Source organism: Macrosteles quadrilineatus, unplaced genomic scaffold (genome assembly GCF_028750875.1).
Source record: "Macrosteles quadrilineatus isolate MER2022 unplaced genomic scaffold, UCM_ALF_1.0 Scaffold_5__1_contigs__length_97177068, whole genome shotgun sequence".
NCBI classification, from domain to species: Eukaryota; Metazoa; Arthropoda; class Insecta; order Hemiptera; family Cicadellidae; genus Macrosteles; species Macrosteles quadrilineatus.
Window position 1 is genome coordinate 4,685,275 of NW_026542598.1, and position 25,772 is coordinate 4,711,046.

Consider the following 25,772-nt stretch of genomic DNA (forward strand, 5'->3'; position numbering starts at 1 on the left):
TCCAGATGGTATCTGCGAGGTTGAAATCACCCATAACAATTAACAATAAGTGTTAGATCCTTGATTAAGCTCATGATCTCATCAAAGGTATCACATATTGCGGAGTACATGTAAGTGGACTGGCCTGGGGGTATAAACATTGCCAACTAGGACTGAGCTTGATGCAAGTTTACACTTTACAGAGGTGAACAGACTCTACGATTTTGTTTATTTGGTCAGGAACTGGGACGCTATTATGAAGATATTTCTGTCACAAATAAAGTTTATTTGAATTTACTGTATTGAAATTCCTACTAACACATGCACTTCTTATAGTACCTACGATAACATTGTACAGACATTATAGACTTGCTGAAATTCAACCCGAAGCTACAGTACTGCACTTTCAAAAAAGCTGTGATTTGTTTTCAAATACAATTTAAAATGCAAACTTAATTTTAACTATTAAAATAAATAAAAGAAAAAAGGAGTGGGTACTGCTTAGGAATCAGGGTTTAGTACCAACGGGTAAAATCATGAAACTTGAGATTTTGATAACAGGATAAATCATTCGTCTTGCTGAAAATTTGTCGTGTGCAATTGTTTTAGTGGAATTAAGTTTATTTGAACACACAAATTACTCGGTTATGTGACTTAGTGCATCAAATTGGTTGTTGTACATAGATTTAGCTTACTGTATTTAATTAGATCTAACTTAATATCTCCATATTATTTTGTATTTATTGAGGGAAATGGAAGAATATGACAAACTTGTTTTAGTTGGAAGAGGTGCATTTGGGTAAGATTGAACAGGAATTATCATTATGGAAGTAGCCTAAATAATTTCTGCATTCTTCCTCTTGATAAGTTGGTTCAAAAAGTTGTGCCTGTGCCTTCAGGATAGTTATAAGGTTTATAACTGAAACATTTTAGTATCAAGAGCCTACACATAAATATTAAATTGCTAGAACTGAAACTGGGTTAAAAGACCAAATAAATTAAAAAGTCATCAGGCTATATTCACAAGTTAGATTGAACCCAAATTCAAAAACATTTACCCACGAAAAGTACCGGTAGTAAAGTTTATACTAAATTTTACTGTTTTGCCTACACATAAACATCTATTAACTAGCATTTTATTTTACAGGAGTTATTTTATGACTTCATAAACATAAAATAGTGTTGGCGTAAAAAATAAATAAGTTACTATTATGTAAATACTATATAGTACCTGCCTCTATCAAATTTTCAATTGGAAAATAAAATTTTATTTTGATTCGTATAGTTACAACTAAGAGACTACCGGTATGCTATTTTAATTAGGTATGAAGATTGTCAATTAAAGCATTCAGAGTTTTACCCAACACAGAACTGGCCTATGTAAATTATCAATCTGTCTGATGATGAGTATGAGAATTATTTTTGATCTAATAAAAAATATTTAATATTTAATCTCTGTCAAATGCTGGTTAAAACAAAACTATTACAAACTGTTTTTTTTACAGAACTGTATATTTATGTCGAAAAGGTTCTGGAGAGAGGGTAATTTTAAAACAGATAGTGATTGAACACCTAAATGAAAAAGAATTAAAGGTAAGTAAAACATTGGAAAACTACCCGCAACAGAAGGTAAATCAATTGTTCTTTAGAAACCGCTAATAAGAAATTAATTTTTTTGTTTGATAATATAAAGAATTTCCAAATTTTAGAGTTGAAACATGTTTATAAGGAATCTTGGACACATTTTCTGGTTCCCTATTCATATTTTTCATTTGAGTTGATGTTAGTGCTTAAAACAACTAATAACGAACTGTGTATTTTGGTAAAAACGTATTAAGTTCGGGAGTAAAGGAGTTGAATAAAGTTTAATTTTCTCAGACCCAAAGACTTCTAAGGTTTTAAATGAGTTAATTTTATTTTGCTCATGTGTCCATCCTGAGAACATAAATCCCAGCCCCTAATAGTTGATTTGCGATTAAAATTGGTATAATGGTATTTTCAAAGGGAAAGCGAGGAGCTCTCAAGGGATTTACCTTGACAGTGTTCCCAATTGTTGTAGGTTACCAAGGAAGGTTTCTGCTTTACTCTTTGATGAAACGTAAACATTTTTTAAAAGCAAAGTTCTTTGTTTTTACAATAGCCTATTATGATTAAAATCAATAATCCATTGTAGACTACGGTGACTTTTTTCCAAGTTTAAAAGTTTTATTTGTATAGTTTAATCTCTCGCTAATACACTCAACAGAGAAGTAATGTTCAGAGCAAACTTTTGCTTATGTGATGACTGTGCACTCTCAGCTCTTGTATGTTGTGCAGTAAATATATGTGACGATCAAGAGGAAGAGTCTGAGCGACTGGGTCTTCATCCACTGTCAGTGTTGTAGTACATGAAGGCAAGGGGGTATTGGACTTTGCCCTAGCCTAGCCACCAAAAACTAGTGCTATGCTATACACTAGTAGCCAGTAGGCCTACATAAGGGCAAGGGGCTGGTATTAGACTTTGCTCAAGCCCTAGACACCATCAGAAACTAGTGCTATAAGTTTATCATTTAATGTTTCTTCTACTGTAGATAACTTCTCTGTGTACACACACATATATTTTAGGATACAGTTCAGGAGGTGAAGGTGATGTCGCTACTGAAACATCCTCACATTATAAGATACCAGGACAGTTTCATCAGTCAGGGGGCTCTAGTTATTGTTATGGAGTATGCCACCAAAGGTACTCTGTATGAATATCTCCAAATCCAGTCAGAGCTGCTCCCCCAAGAGGTAAATGTTAATCAATTAAAGATAAACTTTCAGTATTTAATTCCGTTTTATTATCTAAGCGCTTTTATAACATTTTTTAGCAAGACCCTTTTCCCTTTTTTTAACCTTTTTCCCAAACCCTGCATCTGGAACTAAATGCCAGTTTGCCCCCTCAGAAACATTTTTCAACGAAGGCTTTATCAAACTTCCATAAGAAAAAGTTTAGTTTAATGTACTTCATAGACTTTAAATCTCAATAATAATTATTTTCTTAAAAAAGGACATATCAAAGTAACCTCATGCTTGAAATAAAATAATGTTTTATGGTAATGACTGCACATTTTCTCAAAATATTCCTCATTTTACAGAAAGTATTGAGTTTCTTCACCCAGCTGTGCCTAGCTCTACAGTACATCCACAGCAAGAAGATCCTTCACAGAGACATTACTACAAGGAACATCTTGCTCACTGGTAGTCAGGGACAAATCATCAAACTTACCGACTTTGGAATCTCAAAAATGTTGACCAGGTAATTAGGTTAATCAGCATGTAAGTGTTTAGGTAAAAACTTTTTTGTAAACATATTTTGGCATACCATATATGATGGAAAAAATTAAAATTAAACTGACTCATTTTTGTGTGTGTACTGAAATAAAAATTAAATCCTTGCCTAAAACCTACCTTTTAGTTTTATAGATAAGTGGCACTTGCCTATATCTTAAGGTAAAAAAATGTGATTGCCCAAGTTTTGGAATTATCACATATTATGGCTCAAAGCCATTGGAAATGTGCGGGATTTGAACCTGTGCACCAAGAACAGAAGTACCCTGCTTTCTAACCACTCGGAACTGAGAGAATCACTGAACTCAGAGTTATATCACTGATTAGCCAATCTTAGTGAATTAGTTAGTTAAATAAAGTTCCTAAAGTTTCAGCTGATACTTGTGTACATATTCAAGAGCAACTGTTCATAAATCTTATCCGCCAATGACTATTGCATGTCTGGGTAGATGAATGGTCATAGTGCTCGCCTGGTAATTGGGTCACCGCTTTGGTCCTTGTGCTGTTTGTAGCTTTTTGCTGATTAAAAACTGGGCTTAGTAAAAGCTCCTGATCAAAGGAAAGAGCCAATCTTAGTCACAAAGCTACACAGGTCATCTCACCCCATTTTACACTCATTCATAATCAGTTTCAAATAAATAAGCTGTAGAGATATAAATTAATTATATTTCCCACAAAAAACCATAATATAACAATGAATACTAACCCACGTGTCTGATTGAATGTTGAGGTCCGTGTACACGTGGCTAGTTTACTAGCAGCGCTATTATTCACTATTAGCACAAGCTGGACACACTAGCGCAAAAATTTCCATCTACTCGTGGCTATTGGAGCTGATTTTAGCGCTTGTCAGTTGTAGAATTTAGGTGTTCTGTGGACGAAGTTGTCATTTCAGTTTTTACAAAATGTCTTCTGTTCATTTAAATCACAATGTTTTGAGACACATTTTTAGAATTGATGTAAAGGAACTTAATAAAAAGAGACAAACTTTGTGGGTTCAAAATTGAATTAGGCAAGAACATCTTGGTGCTTTGAATACTCTTTTAAGAGAACAGGCAGTGGAAGAACAGTTTACAACCACTCTATGTGACAAACAAGTATCAACTGTCCTGTCCTGGCGAGTGCCGATTAGCACTAGAGCTCTCCTAGAAGTGGTCACAATCTGCTAGTGGCGCGCTAATTCGATAGCCCTAGTGTTAACGTGACTACCCTCCCCACTTGTTAACACTTGTGTTATGAAACATGTTAAAAAGAACTAGCAGCGAGTAAGGAGCAATTAGCAGCTAAAACTAGCCTCGTGTACACGGGCCTTTAGATGATAAAACGCAAATAACTAGACTATAGGTTTCTTGTTATTTCAGCCGCAGCAAGACGTCGAGTGTGGTAGGAACGCCTTGCTACTTGTCGCCCGAGCTGTGTCAAGGAAAGGCGTACGGAACACACAGTGATGTCTGGGCTCTAGGCTGCGTCTTGTACAACATGTGCACACTCAGGCAGCCTTTTCAAGCCCAGGTCTCTGTCAGTTAAGTTTATTTTAGTACAGGTGTCCTTGCATTAAAGGTTTACATTTAACTTACATTTTGTACAATATAATGTAGGAAATACGAGTGTGAATTAAAACTGCATTGTTATATAGTAATAGAAAGTTACAACTGAACCTTGAAATGCTTAAACCATAACAAATTCAGCAGGGACTAAGTGCAGAGCTTTTAAAATTGGATTTGTCTCAGAGCAATAATTTTTTAATTAATATTTTAAACGACCACTTGATATAGTGATAAGAAAAAAAACTGTTATATACAATTGTTGTGATTTTTATGCAAGTCCTGGCAGATTAATTATGTTTCTTTTCCTACACTAGGGACCATATGAAAGTGCTCGTTGATACAAGTGTTTAAAAATAAATCTATAAAATATTATATTCAGTAGACTCCCTCTTATCCGGACTTTTCAGGACAGAGGCCAGTCCGGATAGCGGTTAAACCGTCCCCAAAAACTTGTTAAACCGGACCGTTTGAATGCATAGTGTATAAGCCAATAATGATTATTACGTATTTAGACACGTGATTACTGGTCTCAAATCTTTCCCACAAGAACAGACGTTTCAGTACCGCCCACTTCCTGCCGATCTAGTCCGACTAAACCGATGTACTGATAAAAAATTGTCCGGTTAAAGAGATGTCATTTCCGCCAAGTGTAGTCCGGTTAAAACGTGTCCGGATAAGAGGGAGTCTACTGTAGCTGTATTGCTGGTTTGACGTGATAAAAGTCTTAGGTTTTAGATGGTTTGAAACTGGACCCAGCTGTTTTTGATCATGGGGCTCAAAATGAACGGTTCTGGTCTTAAGAAGCAAACAAACAAAGCTGTTACCTAATTCATTCAACTATCATCCATCACTAATTTTTGCGGTTGAATACACACCTTGTGTGTTTGTGTAGTCTTATAATTTCACCAAACGATTTATGAGGATAAGTACTCTATCTAAATCTAAAAAGTCCTCACAATCTTGCTAGCGAATTCCCGAAGAAGCTATTAAAGTAAGCAAACACTATTTGTTGAAATTTGTATTTATGTAAAGTAAATACTTATCTATCTATTTATATATTTTTTAAATATTATATGTGTCTGTGAACATGATAACTGACTCAAATTCTGGTCTGATTTTGATGAAATGTGGAATGAAAGTGTAGAGCTGGATAAACTTGAATGAATTTGCAAACCAGCAAGATCCGGTCATAGGCAAAGGGGTTTTATAATGTTTAACTTTTTTTAAACTGGTTTTTAAACAATTGTTTACTTTTAAAATAGGGGAATGCCCAATTTTCATCATCCCCTTAAGAGCTTAAAAAACAGAACAATTTAGTGCATCAAAGCATTGTTGTACAATTAAAAGTTTTGAAGAAAAAGGTAACTGTTAGTGTTAAAGTTTGCTTCATCCTATAATATTAACATTTAATTTTTCAAAACACTTTTTCCCTTTCCCCAGCAAAAAACCTGAGTAGGTACCATATTTGTTACATCAAACGTAATTTAAATGGGGAATAAATATGACTTCTTCATGGAAATAATTTTGTTAAAATCCATTTAGACAAATTGAAAATTTCTTAGTCTGCGGGGGGGAGGGGGTTTAAAATGTACAAAATGAAATGATTTTCAATTGAACCCTTGTTATCAGACCCTGGCAGCAGTAGTGATGGAGATAATGCACGGTGCTATTGAGCCAATAAGCCCCCTATATGACAGCGGCATCATGGAGATTTTGGGACTTATGCTGGACCGAGATCCCCTCAACCGACCGAGCGTTGACGACGTCCTCTCCCATCGCCTGGTTGCTCCGGTAGCTCTGACGATCATCACTTCACTTGGCAGTTTGGCTAAGAGAACTAACCAAACCTAACTGATACTGGAAATCACATCAACTTTGTTCACAATGATGATTTTGTCCAGTTTTTTTTAACTTAATCTGTAATGAGAGTATTTCAAGGATATTTAAAAATGTAAACATAAATTTATTTAAATATACTGTTCGTTCAGATGTAGATTTTTTTATGTATGCTTTAGAACTTAAAACTATTAGGGAAATTGCACGTACCCATGTGAATAGTCAATTTGTCCTGATATGTATCTTTACTTTTATTTATTGATTAAAACAATTTAAAATTGTCAGTTAACAAACACTAAGCGTAATTTTGTAAATACTATTTAATTTATATTATATGAAATTTTTATTAACCTCGAGTGTCTTATTTCACGTTTAAATTAAAAACTCTACAGTCCCCTCCCTTCAAAAGATTATTAAGGATATTTACTTAAGCTAAAAACTATTGGTAAGTTATAGGAGATAAATAAAGGTTGAACACTTTTTACTAGAAATAAGTGTATGTATTTTTTTATATACACAAGTTTAAATAAATTGTTGTAAATTGTAGCTGTTATTGCTAAAATAAAAATTCACTTTCCAAGCTGGTCGAAGAAAGGTAAAGGTGCATTATGCAATCAACAATTGTTTGAAGTAATTCTGTGAATAAAACTTGATTACATTTTAAACCGTCATATCAAAATACGAGGGTCGTTTTTGTGTAGGCTATAGCTACATAGTTCACGGGTACGCAGCAACGAGGCTCCTCGCCGCTTACTGGTATAATGTGGCGTACACAACAGCTACAGAGCTGCAAATGGTATCCATTCTGTTCTCAAATGATGCCAGTAAGCGTTGAAGTGCCTCGTTGTGACGGCAAAACTATAAAGCAATAAAAATGGCCCTTACTTAAAAAAATACTCTCATATAATCCTATATGTATGGAGGCAAAATAAGAGTTAATATGTATTTTCTTTTAACCAACCATTTTAGTCTTCTTCTCAAAAAAATGTTAATGAATCTCTGTCATGGTGGTAACAATAAAATAATGTTGGGTAGGCCTAATAATTACAAAATATTTCCACATTCAAAACATGCCCAATGGATTAAATCTTAAATCACATATATACTGTATCCAATTTTATCAGTGCCACACCAAACGTTAAAAAAGTAAATACAATTGGAGATATTTTATAGGGCACAGCATATTTTACAAGTAAAAAGTATCAGCGAGAAAATGGGATTTGTTTGTTCAATTGTTTTTCACTTCATGGTCAAACAAAGAAAAACGGGATCTTGGTTAAAAAATATGTTGAATTTTTTCACCCATGATTTCGTACATTTACTATTTTATGTTTGAGAAACAAAACTATGATGAAAATCTTAATAATTTTTCTCTTCAGTCAAATTGATTTAAGGCTTTGAGATTGTCTTCCTAGGATCTGCTTTTCCGTTTCCTAGTACGGACAATATTACAATAAGCTAAGAAAAAAATAAAGACACTACGCTGATGTTATTTTACTGTATATGTTAAACAAAGAGTAAATAAAACTCGTCCACCCAGCTGCAAGTCACTCCGTTACATTAAGACGTGAGGGGTAGCAGACTAGTGCAGAGGTATGACAAGTTAACAAAATGTGTGATACATAACAGGTAAAATGATGAGAAAGTACTGTCAAGCGGATGTGCATAAAGCCTCATTCGTTTCATTCATTACAGACAGAGGCAAAACATAGGTTGTCCTGACATACGCGCGACAATGTATTCATATCGCTCAGAAATCGCTGTAATATCACGTTAAGGGTGTCTACTACATTCTGGATAAATAATTCATGGACAATTCCCGTACATTTAAGGACTTTTGTCGGTGTGATAACAGAATAATATTCCTGATTTATCAAACTGTATTAATCTTGTTCTTCATTGTAGTTGTTCCAGAGAGAAAAGTAAATAATAATAGACAAGAATTAAATTTCAAAATAGAAACTTATTGAAAGTAAACAAACATATACTTTAGGTACAGCTTTAATAGTGTAACAGAAAAACGCAATCATTGTCTCCTGCAATAGCGACAAAATCCTAAATATCTCCATCGGTCACGGAAACATCATAACATAGCTTATCCGATCCAGGCGGATTAATTTGGCATTATTCGCCCTGGCACAACGTTAGGTTCTCGACTACTTTTGAAAAAAAATCTGTAATGCATAATGAATGAATATATTGTAACTCGGTTCTAGGTACAAAATCGGTATGGTAAGCGTCTACCAGTAAGCACAGAGTAAGATTATTGTCTTTTCATCTGCAAAGTTAATATTGACACATAGCGATCATTAGTTAATCTTAGACTCAATTACATTTTCTTAGTATATTTTACAGCTCTTTCAAAGAGTCAAAATACCCAGGCCTAGGCCTAATTATTTAGGAGGGCCTATATAAACTGAGTAACAAACAATGAGGTTACAATATCAGCAAAGTCACTACAATATCATCATTCTAGTTCATAAGATTTAGAATGCTTAAAGCAATGCAACGCAATAAATTAATAAATATGGGAAATAAAAAAAATTTAAACCTGAACGCCAACAATGTACAAAGATACAGAAAATGCAATGAAATAATTTGAAACCAAGTAGGCCTACGTAGTGATAAAAAATTAATGCAAACAACAATGCTTGTGGTTTTGTCAATTGAAAGATAAAATATCCATAACAAAGGGGTTTAACTTACAAAATAAGACTGTAGATTAGTTACATGTTTTATATGAAACCGAAACCATAAACAGTTTTATGGCACTAGGCAATGGCCAGCGGCAAATTGAATGTTCAAGACGAAAATACAAGTAAGAAGTGAAATTTAACAGCCATTATAAAACCATTATTTCCATGATAAAATATGTTTCTAATATATGGGATATATGGGATCTAATAATGATTACTCTAGTAATAAATAAAGAAGTTGTAAAGAAATAAAAGTGATAAAACTTTTATGAGCTAAGCTACTACTGAGTCAACAGTTCTTGGAAGTACTTGATTGTCGTGATAAAATATTAATGGGTTTGAGACTGCTAATGGGGTTTTTATTGCATAATTACTCTAGTAATAAATTATGAAAATGTAAACAAACATCTGATAAACCTTTTGTGCTCCTAACCAACTAGCGATTGATAAAATTATGGCCCATTAAAAATTTAAGGACATAGTCTGGTATTTAAGGACAATTCCTGTACATTTCATGGCCAGTAAAAAATTAAGTACAATTCCCGGTTTTCCCGGTTGGTAGACACCCTGGTTACTTGAATTTCTGCAAGGAAGGTGGAATAACCGAATGTTGGATGATTGAGACTCTACTCTACATTCTCTGGCTTTAGTCGACTTATTGTTACAACTGGAGAAAATTGCTTACTTACCTGCTGAAGGGGACCCAGCCAAGACCTGAAACAACTCACATAAATATTACAATATTGTATGAGAAAGGGTAAAGACAAAATAACGCAATATCACTTCTCAACCTCGAGGCTTTATTTTTTTGTAGAATCGTTCCCATATTTACAATAATCAAACCAAAGACTCAATTTCTGTAAAACTACCGACTGTTCAAACAATAATAAAAGATAAGAACAATTTGTGATACTGCAATAACTTAAAGTATACAACTTGGTAATATCTGTCTCTTATTAACTTAACAAGATGATTGTTGAAAAGAGGTTAATCTTTTACAACTAAATGTAAAAAATGCTTAAATTACACATTAAATGTACTATAGCCTCCCTGAGTAAGGATTTTCAGTGGGAAATCTTAGTGACCATTGACAGTAGGTCCGTCATCTTCATCCTCTTCTTCTTCTTCTTCTCCATCGACTTCCATTTTACTGTCTTTTGAAGGTCCACCGCCTGAAAATATAAGTTCATTTTAAATTCACCCAGTTGCAACAAACTAACCTACTAGGTAAATTTCCAGTAGCTTTATTAGTTTTGGGTTTACTTGGAACCATGCCAAATGATATTTAAACCAGACAGAAATAATGTTTGGCCTTCACTCGACTAAAGTTTAATTTACAGTTTTTTATAAATGTTTTAAAGTAGGTTTAAAACGCTATCAGCCATTACTCCTAGCAAAATTCTCAATGATGTACCAACATTTTTGGTTCTAGCTTTTCCAAGCTAAGTGGTTATCATATATTTATCTCATAATATCTTCAATCAACAAGGCCTTGGTCCCATACTTCAGATCACTAAGAGCTTAAGAGTTGTGAATTTTAGATGTTTTAAGGAGAAATCATTCTTAGACGATAAATCTCTATAATATGCTATTTGAAACACATGCTATAGTTTTGGTATGCGAATCTACAGAATATGTTAATACTATATTGTTGTATTATCTTAAAGTATTTTGAAGTACATTGTTTAAGACAAGAGGAACTTGTTAGGCTTGTAGGACAAGTTTGAGGTAAATATTCCAGCTACCTCTGCCAGGGATTTGTCCGGCTTGCAGTAATCTGTTGAGTCGTTCCACTTCCTCCAATGACGAGGCGTTGGCAATAGCTTCCCTTATCTTCCACAGCTCTTCAGCAGACGGACCTAGAAGAATAACATACAATTAACATTGTGGGTTACATAATAAAGTGTTCTGACGTCAAGCAAAAAATAAATACCAAGCCACAGAATAAAAATTCGGCCTATATCGACACAGTATTTAAACTTAATATTGTTTACTAAATGGTCAGTTCCATGTAAAAAAATTGCACAAGTTAGGAGCATCACCAAAAGACTGGTTGCCAGAATTGTAAAAAATTAACACGGCAGAATTTTTTTCTGACACTGCACAAAGCGTTAAGGCCTATCTAGACATTTTTCAAATTTAATAAATTTACTCAAACTAAACTCCAACGTGATAGTAACCAATTATTTATGTGTGGTATTAAAGGGTGTTTGGCATTTCAACAACCTTTTTGAATATCTTTAAGGGTATGTCTTAAAATCTTTTTTTGAGAACAATGAAAATAGCAAAGAGGATAAAAATTGTTTGCTTTACAAATTTATATTCTGATTCTGCATATGATACTTAGGTAATTTATTAAAAATTGCTTAAAATTTTACACATTGAAAAAGGTAACCAGCTAATATAGGCTGAACAAAATTTTTGTTACTACAAATGTACGTCCACATTAAAAACATTGTAGAAGCTATCTAATATAGTGTTCATATTTCTTATTAACACGTTGAGTGCACGCCGGAGGTGCACACAGACCGGCCCAGCTAGGTCCCACCCTATACTGTGTGTTTCGCCCGCCGTTCCTGCGGACCGGTAAATTCCAACTTGCACAATTTATTCACTTTTGACTTTTATTGACGTATTTATTTTGTGTTTTTCCTTTATGACACAACAATATATTTCATTGTTTATTATTTTCATTTATGTGCCTTTTAATAAAGATAGACTCCCAATACCAAATTGTTATCAGCAGTTCAAAGATTAACTGTGATTGAAATAAATCGTTTTAATTTCACATTTTTAGTGTGAAAAACAGTGTTTTTGAGACCAACAATTAAGTATTTTCGTCAAGGTGCCCAAAAACTTTATTGCGTGGGCCGGCCCGGACACAAGGGACTGTCAATTTTGGAGGACGACATTTTTTTTTTTTAATGCTCAAAACACTATTTCTGATCTGGATCCTCACTCCTGGCAAAAAAGGTATGATTTTAAATAAAAAATCAAGTCCTGAGGAAGCACCCAATGATATTTTTACCGCACTCAATATGTTAAAAGACTGACCTTTTCATCACTAATGAACAGGTTCTACTGATGACAACTTACTTACCACTTCAATTGTTCTTAAAATTAAACCCCAAACTTTGTAACAATTCAATATTTCCACTTATGTTTTCTTTGTATCAATATGTCAATTTATCAAACCTTGTATAATATATGACCAAACAACTTACTTACCACTTCAATCAGTTCTTAAAATTAAACCCCAAACTTTGTAACAATTCAATATTTCCACTTATGTTTTCTTTGTATCAATATGTCAATTTATCAAACCTTGTATAATATATGACCAAACAGACCCTAGTACAATATACACAGATTCTAGTATAATATATACTAGTAATGGGTAATTGATTCGAAACAATATAATATAGAAAATGTTCAAATAACATAATTTCATGTAAATATATAATAGCCTATAACTTTTGTAACAAAAATTGCTTCAAATTCAATATAATTTTATTTAAATAACTTTTCAAAATTATAATATAGCTCTATAGCAAATGAAATTTGTTATAATATATACTAGTGTACATGTTGCTCAAATTTGAGCAATTGCAAAGTATTACAGGAGTTATTTCAAAACGAATAACAGCCATATTTACAATGAATTTAAAAGAGTCAACTCAAAGATTACCAGTGTGTAACTCAGACCATGTTTATCTTCGTTATTGATAAACCTAAAGCATTCCGGCCGGTTTTTGTCTCCTTCTCAAAATGCCTCGCTGTACAGGCAACACAGGTCATTGATAGAGGGCCAATTGAGAACGAAAAGTTGTTTTGTTTTGGGGTAGTGTTAGGGCGAATTTTTAACCTAATAGTTGAGCCTATTACGTGTCACTGTTCTGTAGCTGCGGTCGTTATCACGATTACGCCTCCTGTACATATTTCGTTGTAGTAGCGTCGGAGGCATTTAAAAGAAAAAAACAACAAATAAACAAATTATAGCTACACAAAACAACGATAAATGCACAAATTTAAGTTACAATCATGCTAACACGATCCTTCATAGCGACACAAAACAGCGATAAACACACAAATTTAAGATACAACCATACTAACACAATCCGTCTTGGGGGGTTATGTTTACACAAACTCAAATAGTAAATAAATGTACTCAATGCGTTTCATTGAATTGAAAAAAAAATAACAGCACTAAAATTATACAGCTGATCAAAATGTAAACAATTATGTTCTTCATAAGGATAACATGGGAACTTTCAAAGCCACTGGGGCAGAGCCCAACGGACTTTAAAAAAAAATGTAAGGCCAGTTTGCAAATCTACGCGACTCGCTCTTTCCAATGAGACTTCAATGGATAAAATCGGTTTAGAAATGGCGGAGGAGTTCAACCGACAAAGTTTCATGTAGCGTATTAATTATATAGATGTGCAAACAGTGGCCTACAATTTTATGTGATTAAGTCAGCATTGACATATGTGAGTGCAACAATGCATCAGACCTTCATCACTTCCTATAGAGCCAAGATAGTATGAAGATGTAAATTGGATACTACATATTTAATATCAAAATTTTATAAAAAAAGTACATTATTCTGACAAAATTAGTGGAATTTGTTGAAAGAAGACCCATCCTTGTTACGAACATTAATCATTTATAACATCAAGAATTTTACTACAAAGAAGACATCAATTTTGGTGAGATCACTTCAATAGACATTTTTCCCTTTGGAAGCCATTAAAACTTTTTTAGGCCTAACCTTTGGACATTTGTACTCAAATTCAAAGTCAAGAACTAATAGAAGCTTAACTTATTCAGAACTATTATTAATTCAACCAATCTATAATTCGAATATACTTTTTTTTTTAAAACAAAATTTAATTAGGCTTATATCACAAGATTAAATTCAAATGCCGCTCGATCACCCCACCTGAGATAAAGATCCTTGCATTATAACACTTGAACCTAAATTAAAACCATTGTAATAGGCCTAGCCTAAAGATTTTAAAGTAAATTCATTTCCCACTGTTTGTACAATTTATTGTGAACCCTTTTCTTTTCTTTTACTATCAGTTTTGTATTATAATTAATAAATTTAAGTTTCGATATTGTACACGGAGTTTCCATTGTAGACCTAAGTTAAAGGATGATTACAACTTTAAACTAGAAGACAAGATCACTTTAAACTAAACCACTCTTTTACCTAATCAATCACCAGTTCATACCATCTCTATGCTTTAACAACTATTGATCTGAAAGAATATTTAAACAGCTGACTGTAGTTGTCTCACCTGTTTGTTTTTTGGGTTCGGGTAGCCCAGCACCAGGAACGAATGTTTTTGCCTTTTTCGCAATTTCTCTCTGGATCTCCCGACCTCTTTTGCTCTTGAACAAAGTGACAGCTTCTTCTCTTTCCTGTAAAAAAAAAATTGGAATGATATATAGGCCTTGTATTAATAATAACCTATATTATTAAAATAATTTATTGGATTTTTGTAAGCAGCAAATCGACCCCTAAATATTTATTTGTATAGGCATATTTAGTATCAATTTAAAGCTCTTATCATCTAGATGTGCCTTTTGCGGGTTTGGATGATATCCCATAAAAGCCCTTCGTCCTATAGGCTTTTAAAATTTCAGAGTTTGTGATGAATTCTGTCTAAATTAACTGAACTTTATCTAGTTTACATTAATTTTGTTTACATCAAAACAGATATAAGCGTCTAGGCAGCCAGTGCAACTCCGAGGATCGTGGATCAGGATCAGATCGGAAAACCCCCCACCTCCGCTCCGTGCCGATGGCGTGACGTCAACAATTACCGCAACGATACGTAGCTGAGTCATGAGCCTTGGTGGTATAATGGATAGCGTGTCGGGCTGATAATCAGAAGGTACCGGGTTCTAATCCCGCTGGTAGCACTAACTTTTTGTCAACAATTTTTTCATATCAGCAAGTTTGGTTAGGTTATGACAGTTAATTTTATAATTAAAAAATTGAATTTGAGACATTTATAATTTTATTTTTAGTACAGAACTATTTTTTCGATTAGTAAACCTTCATTCGAGTTTTTCATTATCAGCAAGTTTGGTTAGGTTATGACGACAGTTTAATTATATTTCATTTAAATTTAACCTACCAACTATACGTTTTGACAGTGATAGTGATAGAGATAACAATTTTCCGTGAAAAGTTAGGCTATGCTGATGCGCCGGTATAATTCGGAAGCGTACGACATGGTGCGGTGGTGGGGGGTGTTCTGATCCACGATCCTCGGAGTTGCACTGGCTGCCTAGACGCTTGTAAAACAGATGGCCATGATACAATTTTATTTACATCTATATGAAAATGGGGTTACAGTTGGTGATGTTTTAGTGAGTTCAAGTAAAGTATTGTAATGATATTTGTATAAAAGGTAAAGAAGAAAATGACTTGCGTTAGATTTTGTGTTTTCATAGTATGGTTCATTAGTATTTGTAATTTTTCTAGGATGCCTCCAAGAGATTGCACACACAATAAAAATAAAAGGGCAGGCAATGCAAATAATAGGGATAGGATGAAAAATAATTGTTTTCACACATATCAACTATATCACAGATTTTGTAGTCAGGAAGTGACACTGGCTGCTAGTAATAATTATTATTAAGTTATCGGTACATGCGTATACAAAATCTAAATTAGAAAAAAAACTCATAACTGCAGAAAATTACAACAAAGGTTATACGTACGAATCAAATTCAAATATATTTATTAAAGATATTACGAGAGCTTACGAGAGATCGACGAGGTCCAATTGATGCATAAAGATAACAAACTACATTTTCATTGATCAACCCACATTATTTTGACATTGATTATATTAGAGTAGTTTTAAGGACTGGGAGCAAACATTTTGACTATAGAGGTTTGAACTAACTTATTTAAGGTTTGAATCAAACTCGCTCAAGCAAGTTCCACATTATTTCTTATGGCGATGGAACAGTACCCGCTGACATCTGTAATTTAACAATAAATCTTGGTCTAAGGCCAGTAATAATTGAGAACCCAGAGACCAAAAAATGAAGTAATCACACTCAAAATAGTATTATAATCTAAATTATTGTTCAAAACTGTACTAATCAAGTTACCTTTAATTTTATTTTCCTGAAATCCAATAACCTCAGTTTGGGGAATTTGAAAGCAACATATTGCCGATAATGCTGTTTTCCTGCTACTGGACAATGCATTAGACTCAGATTGGTCAGGTTAGGCAATGTTGCCAATGGATCTAAATCTGCCAGTTCTTGTAATAAATTTCCTGTGAGAATCAATGTTTCCAGGTTTGGAATGTAGTTTTCAAGTCCTTCAGCTATCCGCCTGAAACACACAGGAAGTTTTGGAGTGTGCTTATGGAGGTTTACATGGTGGGATAGGAAAGATTGTTGATAAAAAATTGTTTATAAATAGGAGCACCAGCACCAATATTTTACATAGTTTTGCTGAACACCACCTTAACTTATTTTTTATGGTTCAGTAATATACCACTAAACGTCAAATCAAATCAAAATATTCTTTATTTGTAGTTTCATTAAGAAAAAACAATGGCGTCATACAATAATATAACTTAAAACTTATACAATATATACCGGTACTTAAATGATTACCGTAGGTAACTAATCTGTTGAAATATGAATTTTCTCTGCTTTGGTTAAGTTAGGCTAAATTTGTCCGTTAATATGGTTTAGACATGAATTGCTCTCAAATTGTAAAAAAAAACTTAAAGTGCTGAAGTAAAAGAAAACATTTAAGTTGAAAATATAAATTAGCAAGGTCAATTAATTGGTACACAGTAAAAGCGTGTTGATCTGTCATCAATGTAATAAAAAAGTATATATGCTTTTCCAAGTCCATTCAGGTTTTCAGCAGAGATAGACGTTGGGAGCTATTGACTTGCAGGCCTCCATTTACTCAATGGAATTCAGAGACATGTTATTTATATATTTTTTAAGCTTTTTATATTACTGCTGAGATAAGAAAGAATCAAATAAAACGGAGAATAACGGCCTGCCAGCTATCAATTTTCTTTTGACGCTCTGAAATTAGCGGTTAAGATTCATACTTACACAACTCTGTTGTTATTTAGTAGAATACTTTTTAACCGTTTCAGTAACGGGAAGCCATCAAGTTTCCGGATATCATTATCTGACAGGTCAATGGTGTCAAACTGATCTAGAGTGGCACCCAGATTTTCTATTACAGGTATCTTGTATCCTGAAAAAAAACAAGGTCATGACATATATTCATCATTAGCCTACTAAACATGTGTAGGTAGCGGTATTACTGGTAGTCCCTCGTAGATGCACCCCAGCAAAGAACTGGGCAAAACAAAATCAAGTAGAGCAAGGACTGCTGCCATTGCAGTAAAATATTGATTTTGGAAGCATCATCAAAATTTCAGAGAAGCAGCTATAATGAAGCTTTTTGCTTATTTTTTAAGCTACATTTTTTAGAGTAGAACTTTGATAAATCTTTGATTTGATTCACTAACTTAAGATTGGCCTACATTGTATATATACAACTAGGGTACAGTTCCGCAGAGAACCTGTGGTATAATATCGGTTTGATATATCGCTTCTACATACTTTTTCCTGATATAAACATAGAATTGAGTAATGAGAAATGAGTAAGAATTGAGTCTGTGCGTTTTTATTGGTGTTAAATAAAAATGTAAATATCAAATTGAGTAAGTTAATGGTCTGTTTACTTTTAATTGATGTTTAATAAATAAAACTAACTTAACAAAGTTATCCATAAGCTAAGTTATTCAATCAAAAACAAAATATATTTTAAGAACCAACGTTAATAAACAAACAATAACCATTTAACCAATAATAAACCATAAACAATAATCTATTGATATGATTACCGCATAGAGTTAGAAAATTTAGGCCTAAAAAAATAGAAAAAATAGGCCTATGGCTTCTTCCATCTTTAGCCTTATAATTTAGGATGAAACCAATAATTAAACAGAAACAACTTTATTTATGTTTTTACGGTACCGGTAGGCTTAGGCCTATTATTTTATTTAAACTATATGAACTTAACTTAATATGGTAAAATTAAATTCAAAGCAATAATAATAAAAAACTACTGAATTGTAATCAATAACTTAAAGGATAGTTATTCAATGTATCAATGTTGTATCTCAGGAACGAATTCAGCGTCTTCCAGGTCGAGGTGGCTCAAGAGTAACGAAGAGCACTCTCGAAATTTATTGACAGTGATATTACGGGTCAATAGAAACGCGACGCCAGGAAATATCACTATGCGCACTTGATAGAGGGCAAACACACTTTTAGCCGGGTAAAGCGGCCAGATGATGTTAAAATACTACTAGAACTAAATAAAGACCAAGGAACTAACCAATATGGATACTGTAAACCAGAGGGATTTTCTATTTTACAATTTGGAAGATGACATTATCTCAATGTGTTTTCGAAGTGAATTTGTCTATATTCAAAGAAATGTACACGTCTTTTATTAATAGTCATGAACATTACTATTGAAAATGTTCCTTACTTGTATTATGAATAGAGAGTTTATATTATAAATACACCGCATGAACAGTCCTTTGGAATTTTTATTTTTAACGGAGCAGACATCAAAATTCTTTATACAGCTATGTAATAACTATCCTTACATATGTATATAGCCTATATATAAATGTTAAACAAAAATCAAGGTAGGGTAACTCATGAGACTAATAATTTGTACAAAATAATTACTACTGGAATATATATATGCCACTAGTAACGTCATATTTCTGAAACTTGACAAAACAAAAATTGTTGTAAATAACTCAAAAATTTCGAAAACACAGATTTTTTAACTTTTTGTGATATAAATTTAACAAACTGTGTAAAATTTTGAAACTTTGTAATTTAAAATTTGACAATACTTTCTTAAGTTTGATAGGGTTCTCGTCCAAATTAAACGAGCCGTTTCGAAGGTGTGGGTGTGATACCGTAAACTTGAGTCTACACTATTTTTGCATGGGCAGTAGTTGTAGGAAACCAATGTTTTCAGGAAAGTACCCGCACTCCTCCCCGCGCCCATCCCAGTGCTCGCCAATCCATCTGTCAAGATCTGTGGCGACCCTTGTACCAACCCAAGTCCACAGTGTCACTCACTACACTGGTCTAGTCATTCGGCTGTGCGCATTGTCTACTACTAGCCCTTGTTTACAAACAAGGGCTGGCAGCACTGTTACACTATCCACGTGACAGCGGTTGATCTCAGGTGACACATTGGACAAAAATTGTTTGGACCCTTAGTTTTTCATTGAGAAATTAATAATAATGGAACTGGGAAAAATCGTAAATTAACAACAGTAAAAACTCCTTTATCTGGAGGTCCAATACCTCCGGGCTTTAGATGTACTTTAATTAAATGATATGTTAATAGCCACTGCCACAAAAACTCTTCTCTACTGTGAAGGAATGAACTGAGTGTTTATTAGTGTGAAGCCCCGCCCACCGTTTAACGGGACATGGGGTCGGAGAAGAGAGAGTTAGGCAGATTTTGCCGTCGTTCTAAAGGCTGGTTCACATGGGGACGCGGAAAGGTCGCCCCCGGAAACTTCACCCCCCTACGTCATATTGACGTCAGAGACCGGGGGTGATGTTTCCCGAGCGCCGAGTCTCCCGAGCGCCACGTCTCTCCAGCACCGAAAGGGTTACCTGGCATAATCTGACAGTTTTGACAGTCGAATTGGAATTTACAAAAGCAACGGACCGCAGTAAAGTCGTGTGCCCAATTGAGCATTGTAGGCGGGTAGGCCTCGATCAGCAGTCTATCTTGAATTTAGCCTTATATTACTAGAATGATTTGGTTTAACCACAGACAATAGACCATTATACTTTGTCTTTGGGTATACTTTGTCTATGGTTTAACATTACAAATCAAATCCAGTAATATAAAAAGCGGCCTTCTGGCTTTTTTATTTAATCACTTTTACATAAACAAAATTATGAACAACAAATGTTGAAAAATGAATACACACTTTAAACAAATTAAGGAACTATAGGAACTGATTTGTAATAAAGTTAAACCAACAAATAAATATACCTATTCATTATTCTCCGGGGTAAGAAATTAAACAGGAGGTTAAGAACATGTCCTCTATCAAGTGTGCATAGTGGTATCTGGTGTCGCGTTTCTATTGACCCGTAATATCACCGTCAATAAATTTCGAGAGAGCGCTTCGTTACTTCTCAGCCACCTCACCCTGGAAGACGCATAATTCGTTCCTGAGATACAACATTGATACCGTGGTATGCGTGAACATGTCCTCTATCAAGTGTGCATGGTGGTATCTGGCGTCGCGTTTCTATTGACCCGTAATATCACTGTCAATAAATTTCGAGAGTGCTCTTCGTTACTCTTGAGCCACCTCGACCTGGAAGACGCAGAATTCGTTCCTGAGATACAACATTGATACCGTGGTATGCGTGAACATGTCCTCTATCAAGTGTGCATAGTGGTATCTGGTGTCGCGTTTCTATTGACCCGTAATATCACCATCAATAAATTTCGAGAGAGCGCTTCGTTACTTCTCAGCCACCTTGCCCTGGAAGACGCTGAATTCGTTCCTGAGATACAACATTGATACCGTGGTATGCGTGAACATGTCCTCTATCAAGTGTGCATAGTGGTATCTGGTGTCGCGTTTCTATTGACCCGTAATATCACCGTCAATAAATTTCGAGGGAGCGCTTCGTTACTTCTCAGCCACCTTGCCCTGGAAGACACTGAATTCGTTCCTGAGATACAACATTGATACCGTGGTATGCGTGAACATGTCCTCTATCAAGTGTGCATAGTGGTATCTGACGTCGCGTTTCTATTGACCCGTAATTAATAACACCGTCAATAAATTTCGAGAGAGCGCTTCGCTACTTTTCAGCCACCTCGACCTGGAAGACACAGAATTTGTTCCTGAGATACAACATTGTTACCGTGGTATGCGTGAACATGTCCTCTATCAAGTGTGCATAGTGGTATCTGGCGTCGCGTTTCTATTGACCCGTAATATCACCGTCAATAAATTTCGAGAGAGTGCTTCGCTACTTTTCAGCCACCTCGACCTGGAAGACGCAGAATTCGTTCCCGAGATACAACATTGTTACCGTGGTATGCGTGAACATGTCCTCTATCAAGTGTGCATAGTGGTATCTGGCGTCGCGTTTCTATTGACCCGTCATATCACCATCAATAAATTTTAAAAGGGCGCTTAGCTACTTTTCAGCCCCCTCGACCTGGAAGACGCTGAATTCGTTCCTCAGATACAACATTGATATCGTGGTATGCGTGAACATGTCCTCTATCAAGTGTGCATAGTGGTATCTGGCGTCGCGTTTCTGTTGACCCGTAATATCACCGTAAACAGATTTCGCGAGAGCTCTTCGTCACTTTTCTGCCAATCAGCTGTGGTACAGCTGTAGCCAATTTCAGCTGTACCTATTTATTCTTATAGTTATTCGCCTAATTTACCCACTATTAAAATTAAAATATTACATTAACCCTCCGAGTGTCATGCGTCGCTGCAGCGACGCGTAACGCACTTTGTATAGTGTCGTGCGTCGCTACAGCGACTCGCGAACACTGTTTACGGCGAAGGCTCTATGACTAACTGAATCGGACTGTACTGGATTGAGTTAGGTATCGTTCTTTCCGTAATATTCTAAGCTTTCTCCTAGGTCTGTCTCTAAGCACTATTCATTTTAGTTCCGAAAATATTGTAGCAGACAGCTGACTGAGCTGACGCTGACGTGCGTGTATTTGTAAACAGCTAGGTTACCCTCGGACCGATGACTGATGTGTTTTATTACATTTATCATTGTTTTAGTGTTAAAAATCAAAAGTAGTGATATACGTGGTGCATTATAAGAAGATTTAAGTGGTTTTGAAGTGCTGGTTGATGATCCTGAAGAAGTAGGTAGTGATATTGATGTAAATTATCAGCCAGATTCCTAGCTATGGTTGGGCTATGCATTCTTAGCTAAACGCTATGTACTGAAATCTGTTTTTTGCCCATAACTTATTTATTTGCAAATCTACTTCCTTATATTATTATATATTTGTAATCCTCATAAAATTTAGAACAAAGTGGCTATTTTCAAATATTTATAGGCCTATAATTTATACAATTTCATTGAGCGCAAACTTATTTTTTTTTTTTAATTTTCAAAATTATACATTTTTTTTTACCTAAAAAAATTTTTTTAAAAAAATCTTCCTTATGTTTTATATATAATATTGAAGCCCAAGATTTTCCAAACAAAATGGTATATAGAACAGTATAATTAACATTGTTTTTAAGCTTCTCAGATCAGTTTTAATAAAATCTTGCAAATGAGCAAAAAATAGGCTGACATTAAGGCCAAAACACGTGACACTCGGAGGGTTAATATTCAAATCCACTCCAAGTATCTTTAACTCAGGCAAACCATAGATAAAACATATAGTCTATGGTCAAACGTTGAAATAACCTATAAAACGTATACCGGAAAAGAGTACAATAAGGAGAGAGAGCGCGCGCGCGCCCTACTGTTGGCCTTGAATGGCGAGACCGCACGCACAGGCGCGCGCTAGTTATTGGTGAGTTATTGGCAGATTCACATCAATTAACTCGATCCAGTTCAATCCAATTCAGTCAGTCATAGAGCCTTCGCCGTAAACAATGTTCATGTGTCAAAAAAATCGACAAGTGACACTACACAAAGTGTGTCGTGAGTCGATTTTTCGACAAGTGACGCTCGGAGGGTTAATCAAATAAAAATATCAATCGATCGTTTGGTTAGTTACGATATATCGCATGAAATAATCAAATAAGAATATCAATCGATATTTTCATTCAGTTGTTGGTTCAGTTGTTTTTGACAACAGATATAAAAGTCTACCCAGGTCTCTTCAGGCAGAATCGTTCTAGGCCCAATCAACAAGGATTTTTTTAGGAAAGGGGCAGGAGTTTGCATTCTAGGCTAACAGCTAATGGCTGGGAACCATATCATTTAGACCAGCTCCGGGCGTAATTCAATGCCTGAACCCCAACTAAGCATGTGGCACTAGCCTATTCTAGTCTAGCCTAATAGCATTCTAATAGCAACCTAAGTTATATCAATAAATAACAACAGGAGGAAAGCTAAATAAAAATATAGCTTACCTCTTAGATCCAGCTCCCTATCACGGATAGGGTTTATGTATTGATGTGATTGAGCAATCAACTCTGGCGTTAGTTTAACCATGTTGTTTTGAGGTTACAAAATACAACACATAAACTGTACTTATTTCAATATAGATCAAGGAATTTCCAAGTGGGTCATATCACATAAACAAAAATACCACCATTATCTAGAAAAGAAATATGTGGGCCACAATTAAATCAAACAAATTCAGTGGTATAACTTAACTTAGTAGGCCTACTGTAGTACAATCAATCACAATCTCGAATCTCCTCAACCCAACCAAACGCCAAACGGCAAAGCAAAGCAAACGCAAACAAACACACAGAGACAGAAAGAAACAAACACAATATTACAACTTTACCCACAATGGAATCGCAATTCGCAAAGGTTGGGTTGAGTGAGGTTGCCGGTTGGCGTATTCGTATTCCCGTATTCTCTCTTCCTGGAGTGGAGTGGAGTTGAAGTTGGTGTTGAAGTTGGAGTTGACGAGTGAGGACAGCCGAAAGCGGCCGAAAGTGGCCGAAAGGCATTCTCAATCTCAACAAAGGCAGGCGATGCAAGCGGCTGGCGGCTGCGCTATAAAGCTCAGTTGTTCTAGTCACCATGTCGACCGCGGGTCCTCGTTACGTTACTCTGCCCTCAGCATTTTACCTCGAGGAGTATGTTTTATCTATGATTTTACTTTCTCCCCCTATACAAATAGTATATGGAGCAAATTATTTTTTCATAATATTTTTAGTTTTGGGTGGATATGTTTTGGGTCCCCCTGAACCCAAATAAGTGGTTTTCGAAGTGATTTCTGTGTGTGTCTGTATGTGTGTGTGTGCTACAAACTACAATTAATATAAATAAAAAGGTTAAAATACCTTAATTGTCGCCTTCTGGTCCAAGGTTTGTCCTACTGGATTATGCGCATTTCGGCACGAGCGTCATCGTCAGATCGGTATATGAACTATAACTAATCTTCCCTGAAGAGGTGCGTTGAAGGTTCACAACACAAAGACACTGGTCGACCATTATTAACATAGTTTTACTTTTGTCGGTTATTCATTGTCAATCAATTGGTCCGGAAACAAGACAACAAAATTGAAGTACAAACTACACACCTGACCTGTGGCAAGGCCCCACTAGAAAAACAGGCCATGCTGCAGGATCCATGACTCACACTAGTGGACTAGATTTCATTGATAAATTCATTGCTATCACTATTCCCATATGTTTCCCATGTTCCCATATTTAGGCAAATAAACAAGCTGGTTGTTTGTAGGATTTTAATGGTAAGAGTTTAGTACGTACAACTATCCACCACTGTGACGTGTAGTGTTGCGCTGCCCGTGCTGCAGCATGGCCTGTTTTTTTCTAGTGGGGCATTGCCTGTGGTCGGATTTTAATGAAATTTAGTATGTAGGTCCTAATCTCTGATATCTCCCAGCGTTTTTTTTAATTTTCTGAAAATTCGATTTGTAATGGTGATTTCCCCCTAACGATTTCAAAATAGCCCAAAAATTTTGATTAACTGTTAGTATATTATGGTCCTTTTCAACTCTTAAAAATTACTGTTCAGTATCATAACTTAAGTGATTTTCCAATATAAGTAATGAAGGAAAAATTGGATTTTTGAAAACAACGGCTCGACCGATTTACTATTTCAACTTGTTTTGATTTCCTTCATAAAATATCATAGTTACTCCAATGTTTACCCATGGTGGAAGGACAATTTTTTCCTTCCACCATGGTGTTTACCCATGTAAGCCCAGTGAGTAAGGTCCCCCAAGGGTTGCCGACAAGCTAATGGGAGAAAACATGTGTCAGACCGCTGATACTGCTTATTAACTTTTTTATTTATCATTTATTATTATTTTTTAATATTATTTATTAAAAATGCCACTGGCGTGGGGGACTTAAAAAAAAAAAGAGAGAGTTTTCTTTATGCTCATTTACTAATTTTTCACAACTTTGATTGAAACATATTTTTTTTCTTCTAAGCTTATGTTTTAGTTCTTATTTTGAAAAATATCTTTCAGTTAATCCCAAAAATTATCAACATCTTGGGACATGGGACATCTTGGGTTATCAACATCTATTAATAACTCAAAGTTTCAATTGGAAATTCTGTACAAAATCCTCATTAGCGAATTTCCCATAGAGGAATTAAGCTATTACCGTA

At 34.9% G+C, this 25,772-nt stretch overlaps 2 protein-coding genes across 2 annotated transcripts; one reads left to right on the forward strand and one right to left on the reverse strand.

Annotated features, from left to right (window-relative positions):
• The first annotated feature begins 382 nt into the window (after positions 1-382).
• Positions 383-6,809, forward strand: LOC128995280 (serine/threonine-protein kinase Nek8-like). The gene is made up of 6 exons (XM_054420242.1): positions 383-778; positions 1,485-1,572; positions 2,584-2,751; positions 3,099-3,259; positions 4,653-4,803; positions 6,468-6,809. The coding sequence occupies exons 1-6, from the start codon at positions 732-734 to the stop codon at positions 6,687-6,689; spliced, it is 837 nt and encodes a 278-aa protein (XP_054276217.1). The 5' UTR covers positions 383-731; the 3' UTR covers positions 6,690-6,809.
• A 3,340-nt stretch (positions 6,810-10,149) lies between these two features.
• On the reverse strand, positions 10,150-23,891 carry LOC128995908 (U2 small nuclear ribonucleoprotein A'-like). The gene is made up of 6 exons (XM_054420955.1): positions 23,584-23,891; positions 17,483-17,630; positions 16,508-16,736; positions 14,674-14,797; positions 11,116-11,229; positions 10,150-10,542 (listed from the first exon to the last, which is right to left on the reverse strand). Exons 1-6 carry the CDS (start codon positions 23,663-23,665, stop codon positions 10,448-10,450), a joined length of 792 nt encoding a protein of 263 aa, XP_054276930.1. The 5' UTR covers positions 23,666-23,891; the 3' UTR covers positions 10,150-10,447.
• Between the last annotated feature and the right edge of the window lie 1,881 nt (positions 23,892-25,772).

What these genes read in the sequence shown, in the direction of transcription:
- LOC128995280 (XM_054420242.1), top strand. Translation starts at nt 732, where the DNA reads ATGGAAGAATATGACAAACTTGTTTTAGTTGGAAGAGGTGCATTTGG. An exon ending in TAAATGAAAAAGAATTAAAG is followed by an intron (nt 1,573 to 2,583) that starts GTAAGTAAAACA and finishes CATATATTTTAG; the next exon opens with GATACAGTTCAGGAGGTGAA. An exon ending in ATCTCAAAAATGTTGACCAG is followed by an intron (nt 3,260 to 4,652) that starts GTAATTAGGTTA and finishes TTGTTATTTCAG; the next exon opens with CCGCAGCAAGACGTCGAGTG.
- LOC128995908 (XM_054420955.1), bottom strand. Translation starts at nt 23,665, where the DNA reads ATGGTTAAACTAACGCCAGAGTTGATTGCTCAATCACATCAATACATA. An exon ending in TCAGGAAAATAAAATTAAAG is followed by an intron (nt 14,798 to 16,507) that starts GTAACTTGATTA and finishes TTTTTTTTACAG; the next exon opens with GAAAGAGAAGAAGCTGTCAC. An exon ending in CGGACAAATCCCTGGCAGAG is followed by an intron (nt 10,543 to 11,115) that starts GTAGCTGGAATA and finishes TTATATTTTCAG; the next exon opens with GCGGTGGACCTTCAAAAGAC.